The sequence below is a fragment of the Thamnophis elegans genome, chromosome 4 (genome assembly GCF_009769535.1).
Source record: "Thamnophis elegans isolate rThaEle1 chromosome 4, rThaEle1.pri, whole genome shotgun sequence".
NCBI lineage: Eukaryota > Metazoa > Chordata > Lepidosauria > Squamata > Colubridae > Thamnophis > Thamnophis elegans.
This window is the reverse complement of record NC_045544.1, coordinates 74883484-74905216: the sequence shown is the minus strand read 5'-3', so window position 1 is coordinate 74905216 and position 21733 is coordinate 74883484. Positions and strand designations below refer to the sequence as shown.

Genomic DNA, 21733 nt, shown 5'->3' with positions numbered 1-21733 from the left:
GTAGCACTCCACTGCCTATGTCTTCTCCATCCTACACCACTGTGCTCCACATCCCCTTCCTCACCCTCATCCATCTCATACTTACGTTTTGAAGATCTCTGGCACTTGGGTTAGGAAAGGAGGATAGACCATCCAATTACTGGGCTTCTTTCTCATGCACTCTGAAATATGTTTTGGAAACTCCTCCAAAGCAGTATGTTTTAAGTGTAACAGAATACTGGATTATTCACCATTTTCCAATTTACTTTGACAGAAACAGTTGTGAATGATGCTAATATTGAAAACAAATCAGGAGCAGCAGAAGTTGCCGCAAGTCAACATGTAATGGTTTGTGCTCTTCAAGAGCTAGGAAGTTTAGTTCAAAGCCTGAATGCCACTGCATCACCACTTATACAGGAACCTTCTATAGGTAAATCATTCAGATTGCCATGCTAGGCACACTAAGAATAATTAGTAAAGCTATTTATTTATTTCTACTGTTTAATTATGTGTGTAATGCAATACTGTTGTAAAATATAAACTTAAGTACCAGTGAAAAATGAGGTGTTTATGGCTTCTTTAGTTTTCATCCCAGTGATTGGAAGTTTAGTTGATTAAATGGATAGAAAGTATTTTGATTGTTTTGTTTACTTAAAGTTCAGTTGACCTTTTTAAGGGCAATTAATAATGTGAAAGTGATATAATTATACGATTTAAGAATGTAATATGCAATCAAAATATTACAATTGATTTTATTGATGCTATTTGTTTTATTTATCAGCATAATCAAAAAGCATAACCTAAAGCATAAAGATAAAAAATATAAAGCTAACAGAGACTTGACGTGGCTTTGATGTTTTTTACTCTCAGCCATTTAATTGTTTTTTTAAAGTATTGTATTTTCTATTTTCAGTATTATTCAACGTCCAGAGTTGCTATGGTGTGAAGGGCAGCCATAGAAATCTAGATAATACATAGTGCATATATTGATTAGAAATCTATGTGGTTTGTTAAAATTGTTTCTTACAGAAAAAGAAAAATTAACATGCTAGTGAATTAGCAAGGCAGATAAACCTTTTTTAGAATAGACTATAGCCAATGGCTCTGAATTTGGCTTCTAAGGAGTGCTTTGTGTTAGGAATGCTTCTTGATGTTTTTAAGACTTAAAAAAATTAAAACATCAAAAATAGATGGCCTTGGATCTTTTGCTACTCAATCTGAAAGAGTTACGTCATTTCAACTTCTTTCTTTGACCAAATCTACCAAAAATAAATGTTTTGGTGGTTTCCTCAAAATATTTCCTTCTCTGGTTTGTTTTCAGGATTGCTTGAGACGGTTACTTCGGTTCTTCTCCACTAGTATGGCTGCTCGACTTGCTGCTGCATGGTGTTTGCGCTGTGTGGCTGTCGCTTTGCCTTTCCAGTTGACTCCGTTATTGGACCGGTGTGCAGAAAGGCTTAACAACCTGAAGACTTCCCAGAAGCTGTTAGTGGATACAGTTTTGCAATGGCTGCTTTGTTAGGTGGCGTTCATCAATGTTCTTTAGGCATCCCTCATGCCAAAGGAAAGGTGAGATTATTAATACTTGCATTTCTGGCAATGTTTTATTTATGCTGGGGTACAGAAGGAGGCTGTCACAAAATAACATGAACTATTTCATGGTATATTTAAAAAAAAAGCTGCATTCAAAGATCTGCATTGCTGAATGTTAAGATTCCCAGTAATATTCAAGGTTTAAAGTCTGAAAAGCTCAAGCTATAAATACCAAGGAACATGTACCTCTCTGTGAACCTCTCTGAGATACATTAGCCATGCCAAAAAGGAAATGCCTTTTTGTAAACACTGTTATGCTCCTAAACTAGGAAGCATCAGTTTTGAAATTATGATTGTTCCTTCCTATTTATAAGATACTAAAATGCTTCTTTTTAATCTGACCTCCTAAATTGCTGTAGTGTTTTATACTATGCTCATTTTTATTACATAATAGTGCTTATTCCTGGGTGAATATGTTTATCGTCACAACAATCAAAGCAAATTTCATTTTATGGTGGAGCACTTCCTCCTTTTTGCTTCTTTTCAAGGTGGTTCTCTTATTGCCACATTCCATATCTTGGTTTGTTTTCTTTAGTACTCTTTGTTTGCCTACCCTGAGTCTCAACTATTCCCTATTGAGTCTTTCAACCCCTTCTTTTGTTTGACTTTTTCATTTTACTGTTTAAAGGAAAAACAACTTGGACAACAATGAACATAATATTAAATAAAGTTTTTATTTTCTATCCTGTGTTAATGTTAAGTTATGAGTTTTATTAAGATGCTTTCTAATTCACTTCTAAGTTAATTTCCCCCTTTATTTTAGATGGTTGTTAGCATTGCTGAGGATCTCTTGCGGACTGCTGCACAAAATAGCAGGCTGTCCTTACAGCGAACCCAGGCTGGGTGGCTTTTGCTGGGGGCTCTAATGACTTTAGGTGTGTATACACATTTCTTACTTTTAGAAATCTGACTTGCATTTAGCAGCAAGTTTGTGGATATCTCCCTAATACTAGACCTTATCATGTTCTGCTTTTGCTACCAAAATGGAGATTATTTGAAAGTGCAATTGTCTTATCAGAATACTTTTGTTATAAAGTAAACAATCTAGGTAGAAATGTACTCTGATCAAGTTAGGAATATTACATTGTAATTAGTACATTGAATAGTAACAGAATATGAAAGTTAGCTTTAGTTGATTTGAATCTTTTAATGTTATAATATGTAAGTATATTTATAAAGGACAAATATTTCTTAAACTTACAATCAGTTATAATTGCAATAAGATTCCTAACCTTACATTGCAAGTTATTTATTTTAATGTATAATTCTATTTTAACTAAAAAAATTTCAAGTGGCATATAAAATATAAAGCCAGTTTTTGAAAATATCATCTACGGATAGCATTGACGCCTGTTTAGAATTCTTTGGCTTTATATTTCATGAAGACCTATTAAGCTCCAGTATAATTTGTGTTCCTGGTAGGTCCTTCAGTTGTCCGTTACCATCTTCCTAAAATGTTGTTACTATGGCGAAATGTGTTTCCTCGTTCGCTAAAGGAATTAGAAGCTGAAAAAGCTCGTGGAGATTCCTTTACATGGCAAGTAACACTGGACGGACGGAGGAGCTCTCTGTGGTATGAATCTCAACATACAGTAATCTTGTCCAATACTATTTCAGCCAAGCCTATCATATTTTCTGAAAGTAATCGGCTAGCATCAAGGAAGTCTCATTTGAATAATCTTTGATGTTGGTTCTTGTGACAAAGTGGAGGAAAACATGGTACCTCTGCTTGAGCTTGAAATGCCCTATTTAAGAATAGAGTTTGGAAACATGCAGCCGATGTATTCATCTTCCATCGGTAGTTGGTTAGTCTATGAGTATGGATGGATAGTCTTAGGAGGATGTTCTTAATTTTTTTTAACAGGATTGCAATCTTGATTGAACATTGTATTTGTTAGATCACTTTATGTATGTGTGTTTGTAGATAACCAGTTTATCTTTTTTAATGGAAAGCTGTAGTTTGAGCAGAGACCCCTATTTCTGAGAGAGAGGGGGGAGAGGGAGGGAGGGAGGGGAATGGCATAGCAATAGCGCTTATACTGCTTTATATTTATTTACTGCTCTCTCTAAGTGGTTTACAGAATCAGCATATTACCCCAACAATCTAGGTCCTCGTTTTAGTCACTTTGGAAGGATAGAAGGCTTGAGTCAACATTGAGCTGGTCAGAATAGAACTCCTCACAGTGGAATGCAGAGTTAGCCTGCAACATTGCATTCTAACCACTGCTCTACTATGGCTCCATATGTCCTTTCTTGTCCTCAGTAATTTATTTTGAACATACATTAATTCAACTGTTAATTATGTTATGTATTTGATAGATACTTAAATTATACTGATTTTTTAAAGCTAGAATTTCTACTATTTTTTACACTGTCCTGAACTTTGTTGCTAGCTATGAGGAGTTTTGTTGCCCACTGTCCTGAACTTCTAACAGAAGATGTTATTCGAAAATTGATGACACCTATTGAATGTGCTATGACAATGATGTCTCAGTAAGTATGTTTCTTAGTAATTGAAATGAATTTTCTTTTAAAATTGGTTTGTCTGCCTAATCACTAATGGAACACAATCTGTGATCTGTGTACTTATTGCAACTGCTAAACAACCTCTATCCTCCTCTGTTAATCTTTTTATATTTTCCCTCCCCAGATGGATATGTACATGTGGATGGCTGTGGTGTATGGCTAAATTGTAATAAATTCATGTGAAAGAGAGTTCAGATGTGTATGAGTGATGAACTTAGAGTAAATTCATTAATACCCTGTGTTCTCTCTCCAACTTTCCCTTCCTCTGTAATTTCAAAGAGCAAAATAACATGTTTCCCTTTTGGCATGCATCTTCCAAAATTTTAGGGGAAAAGGTATTCTGTATCTACAGAATAAATTAAATTGCTTTTTAATATAATAACTTTCATGGTTGTTTTTAACATAATAGCATTCCTTCTGTAATTAAAACCCATGGAGCACATCTGAAGGCAAGCGCAGCAATGGTTCGATTAAGGCTTTATGACATTTTGGCTTTGTTACCACCAAAAACATATGAAGGTAAAATTCACTTCTTTTCACTATTTCTCCTATTCTTAAAAAAATACCACTTTAATAGGAAGCAGAAACTTTGTAAACATTTTATTTCTGTATTTTTTGAATGACAGAAAGCTCAGCAAAACTCTGTGCTCACATATGCTCACTTTCATACATAACAGCCCTGCCATTAAATAACATTTCCTGCAAATATCCAGGAGCTCTGTTTAAATAATGACCTTGTAATCATATAAATATTATGGGGAAATTGCTCATTATACAAAGCTTCTGTAATACAGTATTTTGCCATGGGATTTAACACGATCAGAATATTATTAGCTCTGGTTTTCCTTTTTTTAAAACTAGGCTGAATCATATGATGCTTATTGTTTAATGGCCTATGTAAAAAACTGTATTTATTGTTTTGCTCTAGGTTCTTTTAATCCACTTCTTCGGGAGCTGGTGGCAGAATTTACTCTGACAGACAATTCTGCTAATACAACGACCTCCCTGCTAAGATCACTTTGCCACTATGATGACAGTGTCCTTCTTGGCTCCTGGCTGCAAAAACAGACCATAAATCAATTGAAGATCAGGTATCCAGTCTAGTTTTCCAGTTCTTCCCAAGTGTCAATTGTTCTTTAATTATGTGTGTAAACAAATAAATTACATTTTGGCAAAAATAAAAATAAATGGGTTCTGCATTCGATCCTTCCAGACTTGCCCCATCAGTATAGCTAAGAATATGAAAGAAATGAAAAAATCTTTTGAGACCCCTGATGCTACTGAGCACAGTTCTCCATAGCTGTGGCTAATATGGGAATATGCAATAAAGCAATATTTGGGGAGCCATAGTCCCCCGTGGCTGATATTAATATTTACCCCAATTAATGTAATTAATAGTTTCATAGCAGATATACAACTTCCCTAAATCTTGGGTTTCTCATTTATTTCACCATGCAGCTTTCACTTCTGCTTTGGGTAATAAGGACTAATGTATTAGAGGATGTCCATATTATCAATAATGTTGAGAAAAATCCATGCTTTTGAAGTGATGGCAGCTCCTCATTCTTCTTGGCTGCCTGCAAAAATACCTTCTTATAAAGCGTAGAGATTGCTATTGAGGAGATCCTTAGAGAGGCAGAAATTCTCAATATCTCCTGCTTCAGGTTCCTAACCACAGTACTTTTAATAGGAGCTGAAATACAGTACAATACTTGGTTTGCAATCTGTTAGTGCAACATATAAGAAATTGGAAATTATTTCTAGCAAGTTATCTTTGAATGTATAGGAATATTTGTCTGACCCTAATGCATATTATTTATTGGACAGAAGTGAAAAAGGTTCTAGTAAGAATACAAAATTGTATTCTATAGTTATTAGATGCTGTGCTTCTCTAGTTTTTGCATTGTGATGTATACTTCGTTTTCATATTTTTGAAAGTTAGTTTGGCCTAGCAGTTAAGACACCAGGCTAGAAAGCGGAAGACCCTGAGCTCTAATCCCATTTTAGGCATGAAAGCCAGCTGAGTGATCTTGGGCCAGTCACTCTCTCAGCCCAACCCATTCACAGGTGTGTTGTTGAGAGGAAAATAGGAGAATGGTGGGTTGGATATGTTCACTACCTTGAATTATTTGTAAAAATATCAAGGCAAGATACACACAACAAACAAACAAACAAACAAATAAATATTCCAGATAGAAACTTTGGATGAAAATGTATGTTATGTAGTTATCTATTTCATAGTAACTCAGGAATTTCGTGCAATATTGATTTGAATCCATGTGATTTGAATCCATTTCACTGAATAATGCAGCTTATAAAAAGGTCTTCACTTTGCTTGAGCTGAAGAGCCTGCCAATAACATAGACTTTCTCTATTACATGGAAGGAAAACCAGATGCACATGTACAAGATAAAAGGTACTTGGCTGAGCAATAGTACTTTGTAAGAGAGAGGTGGAGTCTTTCTTGGCAAGCCATAGATTAAGGGTGAGACAAGAATGTGCTACAGCTGCCAAAATAGACAATGCAGTTTAGGGCTGTATCAACAGAGCCATAATGTTGTCATGGGAATTTATAGTACTGCTCTATGGTGCACTGATCAGACAACATCTGACATTCTCTGCCCTATTCTGGTCACCACAGTACAAAAAGAATGCTGAGGAATTGGAAAGAGTGCAGAGAAGAACAACAAAGATGGTAAGGATCTTGTAGGCTAAATCCTATGAAGAAACTTGGTCTGTTTATCTTAAAGAAGAGAAGGATAATGTGAGACAGGATATCAGTCTTCTAATACATGAAGGGATGTCACAGGGAAGAGGCAGTAGATTTATTCTTCCCATTACCTAAACATAAGGCAAGAACTGGTGGATAGAAGCTTTACAATGAGATATCTAAACTTGAACTAAGAAGGAATTCCCTGACTAAGAGCTATTAAACAGTGGAACAGCCTGACTCCTGAAGTTATGAGTGCTCCATCACTGGAGGTTTTCAAGAAAAGGCTAGACATCTATTTGTCCAGAATTGATATCAAGATTCCTGTATTGGGTAGGGAATTGAACTAAAAGAACTCCAAGGCCCCTATCAACACTTAGATTTTTTGATAATGAAAAATGATCATGAATATAGATAGACTTATTTGGGGATATAATTATTCTGTAAAAACTAAAGATACATTGCATAGGCCCCATAGAGTACTTTTTTAACCAGGAAAACAATTTTTAAGCTGATATGAAATGTTATGGGATAAAAGATACATGTCTCTGATTTCAAATATTCTGATGCTTTTACAGCTCCAGCCCAACAGTGCCTCAGGTAGTGGTGCTCTAGAACACGATCCCTCCATTTATTGCGTATCCCAGCGGGAGAAGCAGTGCCAGGCCTCTTCCTTTGGGAGTATCAGTCATCGATGCTTCAGTGGCTCTCTTTGGAGTTGTTTTCCCTCATGTGTCCTACAAACACAGGTTGGTTACACTTCTAACACTTACACAGCTAACACTTCTACACCTCATTAAGCCGTTATTTCATGCAGCAATAACAAAATGAGGACCATATATAAAGAATTTATCCTTTTTTCATTTTTGTAATTTTTCAAATGTTACACCTTATCTTTAGGGAAAAACTAGCTCTGTGAACATTATTTTCAAGACTTTCGATTAGCATACTAGTTAACTATTTAAATGTGATAAAATGGCTATAGTTAGCAGGAGTAGGATCATATCTGACATTCAAAGGTACTTTTTACTAGAAGTTCTCTGATGTTACCTAATGCAGCTGTTGTTTCCAACATGTTATCAGTGTGCCTAGTTCTTCAAAAACAGCTAAAACACTTTTTCCCAACCTGATGCCCTCCAGTATTAAGACTGTAATATCCAGAACTGCTAGCCAGCATGACTTAAAGATCATACTGATGAAGATTATTTGGATACTTCTAAATATGGAAGGCAACTAGAAATCTAAGAGAATTTGGGGAACTGGAGAGGATGGTGATGGAGGTGGGTGAGGTGTGCTAAACTTAGAAGAAAAAAATATCACTAGTATAGTTAAAGATGAGAAACACTGGTATCCTTTATGAGGCTGATTGTATAATGAAGCACTCAGGATACATTTACTGATAAAACTAAGGAGAAACAACTTTTTTCCTATCCTTGTACAATGGATACGCTTTTAGTGACTCATAAAGTTGCTCTGAATAAATGAAAGACAAAATATTCCCACCACCACCCACACACTTAAAATTCCATGCTACAGGGAAAAGAATTAATTAAATGATAATTTCAGTGCAAAAACTACTTTAAGTTATTCAAGAATAGGTTTAAGTATATTCATTTATTTCCAAGAAACTTAAAAGTGATTGCGCCACTTTGGATTAAATAAAACATCATAGCTGCAGTGAATCTTGGCAGCACAAGGCTAGATTTTTAAAAGTAAAATGGACTTCAGAGTTAATTCTAATTACATTAATTCATATCTGACAAAGCTGCTTTTACTGGGTCAAGATATCCAGCAGCCATTATTATTGGAATGTCAGTGTTTGCTATTTGAATGCTAACTTCCTCATTATATTTACATTTCCAGGTTACAAATGTTGGATCATTTGCAGAATGTATCAAGCAGGCAAAAGGTGTTCGTCAACAAGCAGTGCAGCTTAATATTTTTACTGCTGTTCTCAGTGCACTAAAGGTAAATCTGCTTCAAAAGATGAAACTGTAATGTTGCTCTCAAGCGATGGAATGCACCCTTAGGAGCTTTGCCTGCTCTCTGGTTTTTAGCAAGAGGCTTGCTGCTTCAGCTAGGCTTTTATAGTTTAATTAGCAAACAATGGTTTTTGATTTTTTTTATCACACTTTAAACAGTGGTTTTATTTTTATTATTACTTTCCTTGAGTGCCCTTTGGGTAGAAGGTGGATTATAAAGTGAACACATAATATAATTTTGTAATTAAAATGCAATGATTTGCCAGAGGCTGAAAAGCAAGTATATAGGGACACATTCATAAAGTATTTTCTTAAAGTAATCTATGATGGCTTTAAACGTTATAGATCATGTTTTAAAGTATTGTCTGTTGTAAAAGGGCTTGGCTGAGAACAAAGTACCTTAGGACCAGAAGAAGTCCGCAAGTCTGCTTTGACTCTTGTAATGGGAGCACTTGACAATCCTAATCCTATTTTGAGATGCGCTGCGGGAGAAGCTCTGGGAAGAATGGCCCAGGTGGTTGGAGAAGCCACTTTCATTGCCAGGATGGCTCAGTACAGTTTTGATAAGTATGTTGTAATTTTACTTGAAGTAAAACAAGAACTGTGCTATGTTTGTTTATTGTTTAACTTGTTTTCTTTTGTACAGCATATGAAAAATATATAAATTATACAAGTAGCTCTTGGTATTTGTAGTGGTTCTGTTCCAACATAAAAATCACAGTGAAACCATGAATAATCAGTAGTTAGATTCTGGAGCCTGGGCTCATTTTCTTCAGCCAAGAGAGGCTGTTTCCTTCAAGCTTGCAAGAGCAGTACCAGTTTCTATCATTAGTACCTTATTCTAAGTCTTCAAAGAAAAGAAGACTACCTCAGCCCAACTACATTGGACCGAGCCACGACACTTTCCAGCTGCCATATTAAGTCCAGTTAAGAGGTTCTTATCATGGTGAAAGTCATGTAGAGTGGAGGAGCTACCATGAGACATTTGGAATGAAAAAGGTCACATCCTTCATCCCCAGCCAACTAATCTGCTCCAGAAAAGAAAGCAGTCAGGTACCATAGGATAGCCCCTTGCAGCCAGGATGATCCAACAAGATCCTTTATAACCAAGTGAGAAAAAGTAGCCAATATACTATGCAGACAATACTATTCTGACATGCTTTACAGATGTGTAAAAGCCCATCTGCATTTTGTATAAGCATAAATGAAATGAAATGGAAGCCAAAATGAATATGTGAAGCTCTTTTATTTGTATACCCAAATGTTATCTAGAGGTAACAGTTGTGAATATTCAAAACTGCCAATACATGAACTGTGTGTAACAGTAATAGCCCAATAATTTTGGCTACATAAAGTATAACTGAAGATATTCAGCTGTAAGAATGCACATAAATGAAGTTGATCAGTATTACTTCCTTAGTTTGTTAGTTAAAAAGAAGTATGGCCTTTGTGCCTATGGACGCTTGCTATGATGCTATGCAGTTTTTGTTCCCCCTTCTCTCACTCAATACTATCATTTAGGGATAGACTTCTGGAGATGAGTGGCATGCGGTAAGGCTGTGGTTCTGGATCCTGAGGTAGTAGAGGCCGAGTGACTGCTCAGAAGTGGATTAGGAGAGAATAGTAAATGAGATCCAGCCCTCCTCCCATTACAGCCTCTACCTAACTGCTTGGCTAAAAGCCCTTGTTGCTTGAATTGTGATCTCAAATGCAGATGTGGCATGTCAAGCAGTGGTGCATGGTTGAAAGCAGACATTATTCAATGAAACATCTGATGAGGTGGTTACAGCCCTTTTGGCAGTAGGCAGGGCAAGTGCTTTGGTTCAAGAGAGATTTTAACACAACTTGAACACCTTGGACAAATACATTCTGTGGTAAACTCTGCTGCTACTTTTTTTCCAAGAATATTGCCACATAACGCAAAACAAATTCGGAAAATATAATATTTTTGAATTCAGAGGCTCTCACTTTCAAAAATAATGCAAAAATGCAAGTTTATTTCATTTGTTTTCTGCCTGAAAGGGCGTGAATGAAGATGCTTGGCTAATTTTAGTGTCAAGATAACTTGATTGGCTTTGAATTTTCAGTATTGTAAAGGTTCGGAATAGTGTGAAATCAAAGGAAGAAAATCAATTCATTTGAAAGAGAGGGTTTATAGTTCCAGAGTTACGATTCTTTGAATTGCATGTATTTATTTATATCAGTTCATGATTGTAGAAAAATAACAAATTTGTACAAATTATTGAATGTTTATAACATTTGTTAGGTTTAATACAAGATGGAATATTTTTATATATGTGAAAAACTGAGGGAAGAATAAGAGCAAGAAGGGAGGGAAAATTTAGAACATTTTTCTGATTCAGTTTTTGTCTCAGGTTCATTTACTTAGTGAATTATTTATAATGCTTTGTATTACAAATATCATGAAGAAAATCCTGTCTCCTAAAGACAAAACTAACCAATAGTTACTATCTTGCTTTAATTTTCTATCATCATTGGAATTAAAAAGTGTGCTTTTAATGGGGAAATTGTGCTATTTTGAAGTATAGGCAGGTTTTAACAATTTAATTATAAAATTTTGTTTAAAATAAATTTGAAATCATATTTAGACAGCTCTGTTCATTTTAGAAATATCCACAATTATGCTTTGGGTAATTCCAAAATGTCTATGAACTTATGGAGTTGCACAGCACTGTCAATTAAAAAAATATGCTAGTGTTTTACTATCTTGATTGTGGATTTAATGACTTTTTAAACAAATACTGGCAGGTTGAAATCTGCTAGAGATGGTATCAAGGACTGGCCACTCTTTGGCTCTTGGATGTCTACATCGCTATGTTGGTGGAATAGGTTCTGGGCAGCATTTGAAAACCAGTGTCAGCATTCTGTTAGCACTAGCACAAGATGGAACTTCTCCTGAAGTTCAGGTAAAATTAATATACATTCATATACATTATCTGAACATATGTTATAGGAATATAATATTCATGCTTTGAAAAATATTCGATATGCTTTGGAGTATGCACAAGTATATAATCTCTCTGTTATTCATTTAAGAAGCGTGACTTTTTTTAGTTTTCCTGAAAACTTGCTTCAAGAAATCCACTTATTAAAGTTAGTTGACTCTTATTGTGATAAAATATTGTTACCATAATAAGGCAAACTTCTTGCTTTAAAAACTTTATTTATCCTTTTTTAAACAGCTGAATTAAAAAAAGCTATTATGTGTATATATAGGGAACTGTTGTCTTGAAATCATAAACTATGTTTGTTGTCTAGGTCAGTGGTCTCAAACCTTGGCAACTTTAAGACTTGGGACTTCAACTCCCAGAGTTTCTCAGTCAGCAAAGAACTCTGGGAGTTGAAGTTCACAAGTCTTAAAGTTGCCAAGGTTGGAGACCACTGGTTTAGGTGGCTCTGCTTTCTCTTTGTTTTGTGAGGCACAGGAATATTTACATTTCTTTAATTATCATTATAGTAGATAGTTCCTGTACAGTTCCCAATCTAGAGAGACATGTTAATGATGTCAGTATATAATTTGAGAATCCATTTTGTTATACATATCCTCGATTTTAGGACCACAGTTGAGCCCAACATTTCTGTTACTAAGTGAGGCTCTTGTTAAATGAATTGTGCCTCATTTTACAACCTTTTTGTCACAGTTGTTAAGCAAACCCCTGCAGTTATTGAGTGAATCATGTAGTCGATAAGCAAATCTGGCTTCCCCCATTGACTTTGCTTGTCAGGAGCCAGCTGGGAAGATTGCAAATGGTGATCACATGACCCCAGGACAGTGCAACCATCATAAATACATACCAGTTGCCAAGTGCCTGGATTTTGATCAGGTGACCATGGGGATGCTGCAGTGGTCATGAGTGAGAAAAAAGGTGTAAGTCGCTTTTTTCAGTGCTGTTGTAACTTTGAATGGTCACTAAACAGAGTGGCAGTAAGTAGAGAAGTACCTATCGTTGTAACCTTTTAAGGATCCTAATTAAGATGAAAGCACATGATTAAATTATTCATTCTTCTAGACATGGTCTCTCCACTCACTTGCTCTAATAGTGGATTCCAGCGGACCAATGTATCGTGGATATGTGGAGCCCACCCTATCCTTGGTTCTTACTTTACTTCTGACAGTGCCCCCATCCCATACAGAAGTTCATCAATGTTTGGGTCGGTGTCTGGGAGCTATAATAACAACTGTTGGTCCTGAGCTGCAAGGTTAGTATGACAACAATGAAAGCTTTGGAACTTTCCCTACAGTTCTATGCATATTACATTGCATGTAATCTAATACAAATGTTCAATGCTTTGGAACCAAAGATAGAAAGGTTCTTCAGAACAGACATGAGCATGCATGCTGGTCTTCTTGGCACATCCTTAACAATGCTACTACTTTTCCTGAGATTGCAAGTAGAAGCATGATCCCTGGAAAAATAGGTGTTTTAAGTTAAAAAGGTACTGATAGTGCACCTACAACCATTCCCAAACTTATGTTTCCACACTGTTGGTACCTTCTTAAACTCCCAACATGTACTTTTTTGACCCCAGGTGGTTATTGTGATTCCGGGAGTGACATTGTTTTCATTAAGGAGGTGCCAACAAATATTTGTTCTAACACACCTTTTTGACTTGAAATCCAAAGTGCTGCACATCCCTAGGTTTTAGTGAGATGCAAGTTTACTATTTTTATTCTTTTTACTTTTCAGATGCAACTCTAGTCTTCTTCTGTGTTATGTGTACTATATTCTTTACATTACGGTATATCTAAGAACATTTGCTTATAATTATGTAACTCACTTCTCTAGTCAAGATTTTATTGGCTAGAGAAAATTGATGGTTCTTCTTGGGCACAGATGCCTGACTTGTAAAATGTATGGATTATACTTAACCACATTGTAATAAACTGAATTATAAACCAAAGTTCAGTTGAGGTGATTTTCTTTCTTCTATTAAATTATGTCTGATACTCAGAGACCGTCTGGACAAGTCTCTGAAGTTTTCTTGGCCAGGTTTTTCAGAAGTGGTTTGATATTGCCTTTTTCTTAGGGCTGGGGAAAGTGCCTAGCCCAAGATCACCCAGCTGGTTTGTGCCTATGGTGGGACTATAACTCACTGTCTCCTGATTAACCACTATACCAAACTGGCTCTTCAATCCAGATTATCTAACTGTAATTGTATGTAGTTCCAGTTGTTTCTAGGCTGCTTTTGTGACATACCATACTAGTGATTCTTGAACTGCTGGGGTCCTGGTCATTTTCTAAGCAAAATTCTTAGAATTCATCATGATCTTTCAATAATTCTTATCAGATATTTTTCTTTAAGGTTTGTTACCATCTAAAATGTGTCTTAAGGAGAATACACCTCAAAATTATACTATAGAGTTCAGTTCCTTTATTTCACAGCTCAATTTATTATTTAAGATAGTTTTATACGATTTTGCATAAGCTGCATCTTAATATGGTGTACAATGAAATGATTAAAACATTACATTGGAAGTAAAACTGTGTAAACATATTTATACAATCTAAACCTCATCTGTTTGAGAGTGTAACCTTCTGTTGGGTGAAATGATGCCTCATAGGGCAATAATATTTGAATTAACTTACCTCAGATGGGATAACTGACAGAATAGATCCAAAATCCAGGACCATGACTCTCATGAGATTGAAAATTTGACAAATTTGAGGCTGCGTCATTAAAAGCTGTTATGGTGATTTATCACCATGGTCAGCCAAGTCACTTGATTGTGATTTCCAATGCTCCTGCCAGCTTCCTACAAGGAAAGTCAACAGGGAACCCGGCAAAAAGTCAGAAGTTGCTCCCACTCTCACTGCTTTTCCTCCCTTCCTATGGTCATTCTCTTTCTCTTTAGGTAATCAAATATTTCTGAAGTAATAATCCAAAAGGTCACAAGCTCTCTATTATTCATTAAAAAAGCAGAGAGGTTGGCAGGAAAAGGAACAAAATAAAACCTATCCATAAATACAGAGAAAACCCCCAAAGAATAGATAGATCTTTAACATTACAGGAACTTAAACATGTGATAATAGATAACTGATGATTGGAGAAAATATTTAAAATGTATTATTTAATATGTGGTGAATATCCTAAATTGAGTCTTTATATTTCCTTAAAGGATTGTACTTTTCTTGGGTATTAAATTGAAAGATACTCATTTGGCTGTCTTTCATTTTCACAATTTATAAAGGTTGATTTAAAAATCTTAATTTAATAGGTAATGGAGCTACTATTTCTACCATCCGTTCCTCATGTCTGGTGGGATGTGCAATTACACAAGATCATTCCGACTCTTGTTCAAGCAGCTGCCATTTCCTGTCTCCAGCAACTTCACATGTTTGCGCCACGACATGTTAACCTTTCTAGTCTTGTTCCCAGTCTTTGTGAAGTATATTTTGTCCTTTATATGTAGCAACAGCAATAGCAATAGCACTTAGACTTACCGTATATACTGTATATACTTCACAGTGCTTTCCAGCCCTCTCTAAGTGGTTACAGAGTCAGCATATTGCCCCCAACATTCTCATGTTGTCATTTTACCCAGCTCAGAAGGATAGAAAGCTGAGTCAGCCTTGAGCTGGTGAGAATTGAACTGCCGAACTGCTGGGAACTGGCAGTCAGCAGAATTAGGCTGCAATATTGCATTCTAACCACTTCACCACACAGCTCTTATATCCCAAAATAGTGTCCCACAAATGCTCATGATGACACCAACATTGTCAGGTTGCTGCTTGTCGCAAGCATGTATAAAATGTACTTACTATCTTTGTAACAAATTATATTGCATATAGAACTTTCTGTTAATCTATAAGTTTTGGAGTGCATTAAAAAAAGTCTGAGGTTGGCATTTAGATTTTTCAAATTCTTAAAATGCTTTTATCCTCTGAATGAAGATGAGACATAGTGTGTATACTTATGAACCTTTCATTAAACTAATTCTTTTGTTACATTACTAAATGGAAAAAAACACAAAGAGTTTTGGTTATAATTGTTAATAAATTAATAATGGTTCAAAAAGTGTTCCTTGCAGAGCCAAGGTGGCGCAGTGGTTAAATGCAGCACTGCAGGCTACTGCTAGATCAGCAGGTCAGCGGTTCAAATCTCACCGGTTCAAATCTCACCGGCTCAGGGTTGACTCAGCCTTCCATCCTTCCGAGGTGGGTAAAATGAGGACCCAGATTGTTGGGGGCAATATGCTGACTCTCTGTAAACCGCTTAGAGAGGCCTGAAAGGCCTATGAAGCGGTATATAAGTCTACTGCTATTGCTATTGCTATTGCTATTGCTATTGCAGAATAATTAGACACTCTGCATATTGTTTCTTTCTGTGAATAAAGAGGTTGCTATGTTATGTAAAAGTAGAAGAAATAAATGTATTTTCCTGGAAGAAAATATTTAACAAATCAGTTTAAAAATTGTGTTTGGCTTTTTCATAAACTGAGTTGAAATCCATACATCTTAAAATTGCCAAGGTTGAGAAACACAGATTGAAATGGTCTTACATAATATGTAGGCTGTAAGCGATTGCCATCAATCTGTAGAAGCTACTAGCATTTTGAAGTAACCAAGTCCTTTTTGGCTGCTTTTTGATGGTTATAGGTTCACCTATGCAGCTCCCACTTGCTTCTACGTAGGGCTGCAGTAGCATGCCTGAGGCAGCTTGCCCAAAGAGAAGCAGCAGAAGTATGTGAATATGCCATGAGCTTAGCAAAAAATACTGGAGATAAAGAAAATAATGGGACAAGTAAGTATCGGACTAAACAGTGGAACTTCTTAAATGTATTTTCTGTTGTTTTTTGTTTTCAGCTACATTTTTCTTTCTCAAAATTCTGCAAATAATATGAACATTCTCTCCTTTCACAGGTTGCTAGATTATTAGTAGTTTTCTCTTGATTGGATGGGAAAAGGCATTTGTTGAGCCTAGGCCTGCAGAGATGAATAGCAGTTTTATCATCTGCATTTTTAATTAACAGTTTTGTGTAACATGGAAGGATGCTTCCTAAGATATGGAAAGATGAATCGAAGAGATCTTATCAATTCAAGTCTGTGCAAATCTAGATGAAATCTTGCTGTAATTTAACAGGTTTTGTTCACATTTGAATATCTATGGTAGTGGAATGTAACAATTATTCTTGTTTCTTTAGTGGATTGTAGCCAGTGGTGGGTTCCGTATCCCGTTCCAACCAGTATGATTGGAACGGGCCTGGTGGCGTCCACATGAACGTGCGCATGGCACGTGCATGCGTCTTAGCATCTCCATGAGCCTCTGCGATGCTCCAGCTATTCTGCGGAGTGTCGCACAGGTGCTGTACGCGCCATGCGCGTGCATAGAAGCACGGAAGCCTTAAAAAGACAGGTAAGGAGCATGGGCGGGTGGGTGGGCTCTCCGGAGCACTGTACCGGAACGGTATCCGGTGCTCCGGGCTGACTCTGATAAGCCTGTACCGGGGCGTACCGCCTGCAACCCACCACTGATTGTAGCCATTGTATTTACTATTACGATTGCACATGAAGTTAAATAATTCAGTAGAAAAATCTCAGATGTTGTACTACCAAATATATGTTTTGCAGATATTAATCCTTTACCCTAGGACTTGGCTCTCGAAGAGATAGTCATGGCAGACATCGAGGAATTAATATAACAGAGACAGGATTGGAAGGAGTTCTTTTTGGAATGTTAGATCGTGAGACTGATCGGAAATTGTGTTCTGATATTCATGATACTTTGGGCCATATGCTTTCATCTCTGGCGGTGGAAAAGCTCTCGCACTGGCTAATGTTATGTAAGGATGTCCTCGCAGCATCCAGCGGTAAGAATCTGAAAATGACTTAATAAATGAGTGAGGAAAATATTATTTGTTGCCTCCTCTTTCAATAGAGGTTCTTTGTTTACTGCAAAAGAACTGTGCAATTTACAATCTGTTGTGTTTCGGCAAATTGTTTTATAAATTATTAAAAGGTCATCTATGATAAACCAATATCTTTTTTTTTTAATTTGAATTTATGAACCCCTAATTCCATGGATTCTGGACAGCTGATAAATAATTCCTAATTGCCTCAGACAACAGATGCAGCAGTGGAAAAGCTCTGAATAGCTTTTGTGCTTTGGCTTGTACACCGGGACTTAATAAATATCTTCATAAATATGGCTTTTTAAAAGAATTTTTTAAAATTAATGTTTTGAATGAGATGAAGGAGAAGAGTATTTGGAGAGATGGCCTCTAAAAGTTCTGTGATTCTTAACCTTTGGGTAAAAACTGCCTAAATGTTAAAAACTGTATTATTTGAAATTTATGTCTAAAATTAGTTGTAAGCAAGTGAGTTCAATAAGTCATTGATTCATATATTTCCCTGACTTTTAATGGTACATCTATGAAAAGTATTAAATGTTAATTTTTTTCCATAAATGGACAACAGAACTCATAATTTCAGTGCTTTAGGCATATTTTAAAACATGTCATTGCAACATAATACAAGTAGCTAAGATTTGTAAAACATTAACATGCTTCATTATCTTTGTTGAATTAAAAAGCTAATAGTTTAACAAATTTGCCGTATACTTTCTTTTCTTTAATTTCTTTCCCTTAAAAACGAATTTCCTGGTTTTTAAAAATGTTATTTTGTTCTGAATTGCTTTCATGAGATAAAGGTACACGAATTTTCTTTTTATACATTGTGTACAGCACTGCAAATGTAATGTTTGAATAGTTCAGATGGCTTAAATGGATCAAAAGATAAGGCAGGCTTTTAAAATGACAATATCTGGGAAATGAAATTCAATTTTCTTTTTTTCTCCTTTTTGTGTCATTGTTTTCTTGGTAGAAATGTTAACATGTTGCCTACATTCTTGACAACTTTATCATGGTTTTCAGAGAAACCAGGCTATTTAAAGGCAAAACTGCAATTTTGAAATTGCAATACCTGAAATTACTTGCATTTCACATGAAGATTCCTATGAGCTATTAGTTTCATTTGTGACCATTGGGTAATGATCGGAAATAAAACTGCCTTTGTGATAGCATTCCAATTGCGAAAGCTGTCTTCTCTTGTCTTTTCACCATATGAAAGCAATGCTGTTCTTCCACCCTTTTATAGGATATGATTTTAATAACTAATCTTGGATGTTTTATTCAAGCCTCAGTCCTCAATATTTTGTATAAATAATAAATCTCTTATTATATATACAGACATGACAACTGCAGCTCCACTAGGAGGTGAAAAAGACGAAGATTTGGAGAAGAAGGATGAAATGGATGATGATACAATGTTTACTACACTGGGTGAAGAAGACAAATCAAAGCCCTCTGTGGCTCCTCGGTGGGCCACTCGAGTATTTGCCGCAGATTGTCTGTGTCGAATTATCATGCTCTGTGAACATGCAAATAAAGCCCACTTTGATCTAGCTCTGGCCCGCTCCGCCAAACTTAGAGACCCTAAAAGTAAGGAGTAGTGTGTGTTTTCTGTTCTTTTTTCTTGAATTTGTTTATTAGCCACTGTAAAGTAACTTGAATGAGTAATCAGTATTATTTACCTTGATGAAAGATGGATTGCTGTAGCCATATTATACTTTAAAATATCTTACATGGTTTATCATAATAATATAGTAATATTATTCTATTACTTATAATATTATCATTTAGTGACCATTCAAAGTTATAACGGCACTGAAAAAAGTGAACATTTTTCGCACTTATGGATGTTGCAGCATCCCCATGGCCACATGAATAAAATTCAGATGCTTGACAACTGACTCATATTTATGATGGTTGCAGTGTCCCAGAGTTATGCGACCTTCTGAAAAGCAATTCAGATTCATTTAACAACCGTATTACTAATTTAACAACTGCAATGATTCACTTAACAAATGTAAATTCGTAAAACGGGGCAAAACTCACTTAACAAATTTCTCACTTAACAACATATACTTTGGGCTCGATTGTGGTTGCAAGTTGAGGACTACCTCTATGTGCTGCCTATTTAGATTTGTTTTTCTACAACTGAGATTTGGATATTTTAAATTATGCTTTACTCCTTAATTTTCACATGTTCACTTTTGAATACTGTTTTATATCAATGCTTACTGCTTTCGTTCACATTTTAAATATATCCCAGATCGTGGTTTATTGTAAAGCTGTTCATCATAGTTTCCTCAGTCGGGTATAACACAAAATATAGTTAATTCAACTGGGAAATCTAAATGTAAGGAAGATGAAAGTGGTTGTATGAAGATGGAACAAATCATTTTCTGCAGATTATCATTGTGAGCTTTTCTGAATGATTTGCTTAAAAGTTCGGACACCATACTTAAAATTTGCAGATATTTCCGTGATATATTGTATCTTAAAAAACAAGACACTGAATGTCATTTTTGTTAGAGATTTTAGAGGGTGTTAAATGGGGCAAGTTATTATATCCGGTAGTGATTTTTTTCTTAACAGAAGACACCTTATGTTTTCATAGCTCATGCCATATAGTTTTTTCTGATGTTCCCTATATTTTCTGTATCTCATCAGAAAACTGCCCCAGGGAAGCAATTTTCCAAAAAATAAATCATCATCATTCTGTATATGGATTTCGTCTTTTGAATCTCAATAAAATTGCATTTAATCTCATACCACTTATTGCAATTTAATATTGAAATAAGATAAAATTTTAAAAGATGCTAAATGCAATGAAAGCCACGATTGTAGACTGTTTCTCATCTTTGCACACTTTGAATAGATCTGTTTTATAGTCTGAACTAAGCTTTTGTTTCAAAAATACTGTGCATTGTTCCTTTAACCAAATTAACCAATGGCTTGAATCTTAGAAATGATCACATGCTCTTCTGTGAATAATAGGTACTAAGAGCTTGCTAACTATAGTTTAGATTTTTGCAGAACATGAGATGAACTCTGTGTCATTATTTTTAAAAATTCTTGTCTTGAGAAGAACAGTGCATAGAAGAGAGGGTCTGGCATTTGAAACAATATTTTTGCTCAGATTTTAGGGGGGGTTATTTTGCTGAAACTGGAGTAAACACACAACTTATATTTTTCTGAATCAAAGCTGGCCAATTGTGAGTGACTTTTGAGATAAGTCTTTTTTTTTGTTTTTATTTCAGATGACCTTCTAGTGCTTCATCTCTCAGATCTTATTCGTATGGCATTTATGGCTGCAACTGACCACAGCAACCAGCTGCGAATGGCTGGTCTCCAAACACTTGAAGACATTATCAAGAAATTTGCAGCAGTTCCTGAACCAGAGTTTCCAGGCCATGTAATTCTAGAACAGTATCAAGCTAATGTAAGATAATCTTTGGGTTTTATGCCAGTTTAAAATCATATGGGGAGAGCTATGTTATCTCATTCCAGTACTGCTTATGTTGGAGTTTTGAACTGCATACATTGATGCTTTTGACAATGGTCAATAGTCTATGTACATACACGGAGTTCAGTCAGAGCTTTACTCTTGATCTCATTTTATGAGGATTGTCTCTAAAATTAAGACCAGGCATTTTTTCATAAAGTAAGATCTTTATTACGGTCAAAGACCAGCCATATACATTTGTCTTTACACTATATTAAAAATACTTACATTAAAATATAATTAAAAGTATTTACATTAAAAGTGGATAATAACATTATGGTCCAAAGATTGTTAAAGGTATGTCCAGATAATTGGTACAAGATGGTACTATACTGTAGCCAATTTTTTTCTTATGGACATTGCAGCAGCACAGAACTTTGCCACTGCATATGTGGTAGCCTAGATAAACATTGTCTGCCCTCCTGGCAATCTCTCTAATAAGGAGAGAATATATGCAGACCTACAAGCTCTGTATAGCTCGCAGTGTAATAGTACATATGAATTATCTTCCACTTCTCCTTTACCACATATACAAACGTGTTCGGATATAGGTGTTCTTTTATACCTGCCCTGGA

At 35.7% G+C, this 21733-nt stretch overlaps 1 protein-coding gene across 1 annotated transcript in view; it reads left to right on the top strand.

Annotated features, from left to right (window-relative positions):
• Window positions 1–21733, top strand: part of HEATR5B (HEAT repeat containing 5B) — a 49326-nt gene that overhangs the window by 9395 nt on the left and 18198 nt on the right. The window contains 28 exon segments of the mRNA XM_032215097.1: window positions 254–409; window positions 1301–1334; window positions 1336–1451; window positions 1454–1548; window positions 2336–2447; window positions 2995–3145; window positions 3644–3645; window positions 3966–4065; window positions 4508–4617; window positions 5027–5158; window positions 5161–5189; window positions 7387–7435; window positions 7438–7470; window positions 7473–7557; window positions 8672–8688; window positions 8691–8776; window positions 9168–9183; window positions 9186–9357; window positions 11560–11577; window positions 11579–11717; window positions 12822–13011; window positions 15029–15101; window positions 15103–15196; window positions 16410–16554; window positions 17382–17390; window positions 17393–17620; window positions 18998–19249; window positions 20914–21095. Of these exon segments, the coding sequence (XP_032070988.1) occupies window positions 254–409; window positions 1301–1334; window positions 1336–1451; window positions 1454–1548; window positions 2336–2447; window positions 2995–3145; window positions 3644–3645; window positions 3966–4065; window positions 4508–4617; window positions 5027–5158; window positions 5161–5189; window positions 7387–7435; window positions 7438–7470; window positions 7473–7557; window positions 8672–8688; window positions 8691–8776; window positions 9168–9183; window positions 9186–9357; window positions 11560–11577; window positions 11579–11717; window positions 12822–13011; window positions 15029–15101; window positions 15103–15196; window positions 16410–16554; window positions 17382–17390; window positions 17393–17620; window positions 18998–19249; window positions 20914–21095 (2825 nt within the window).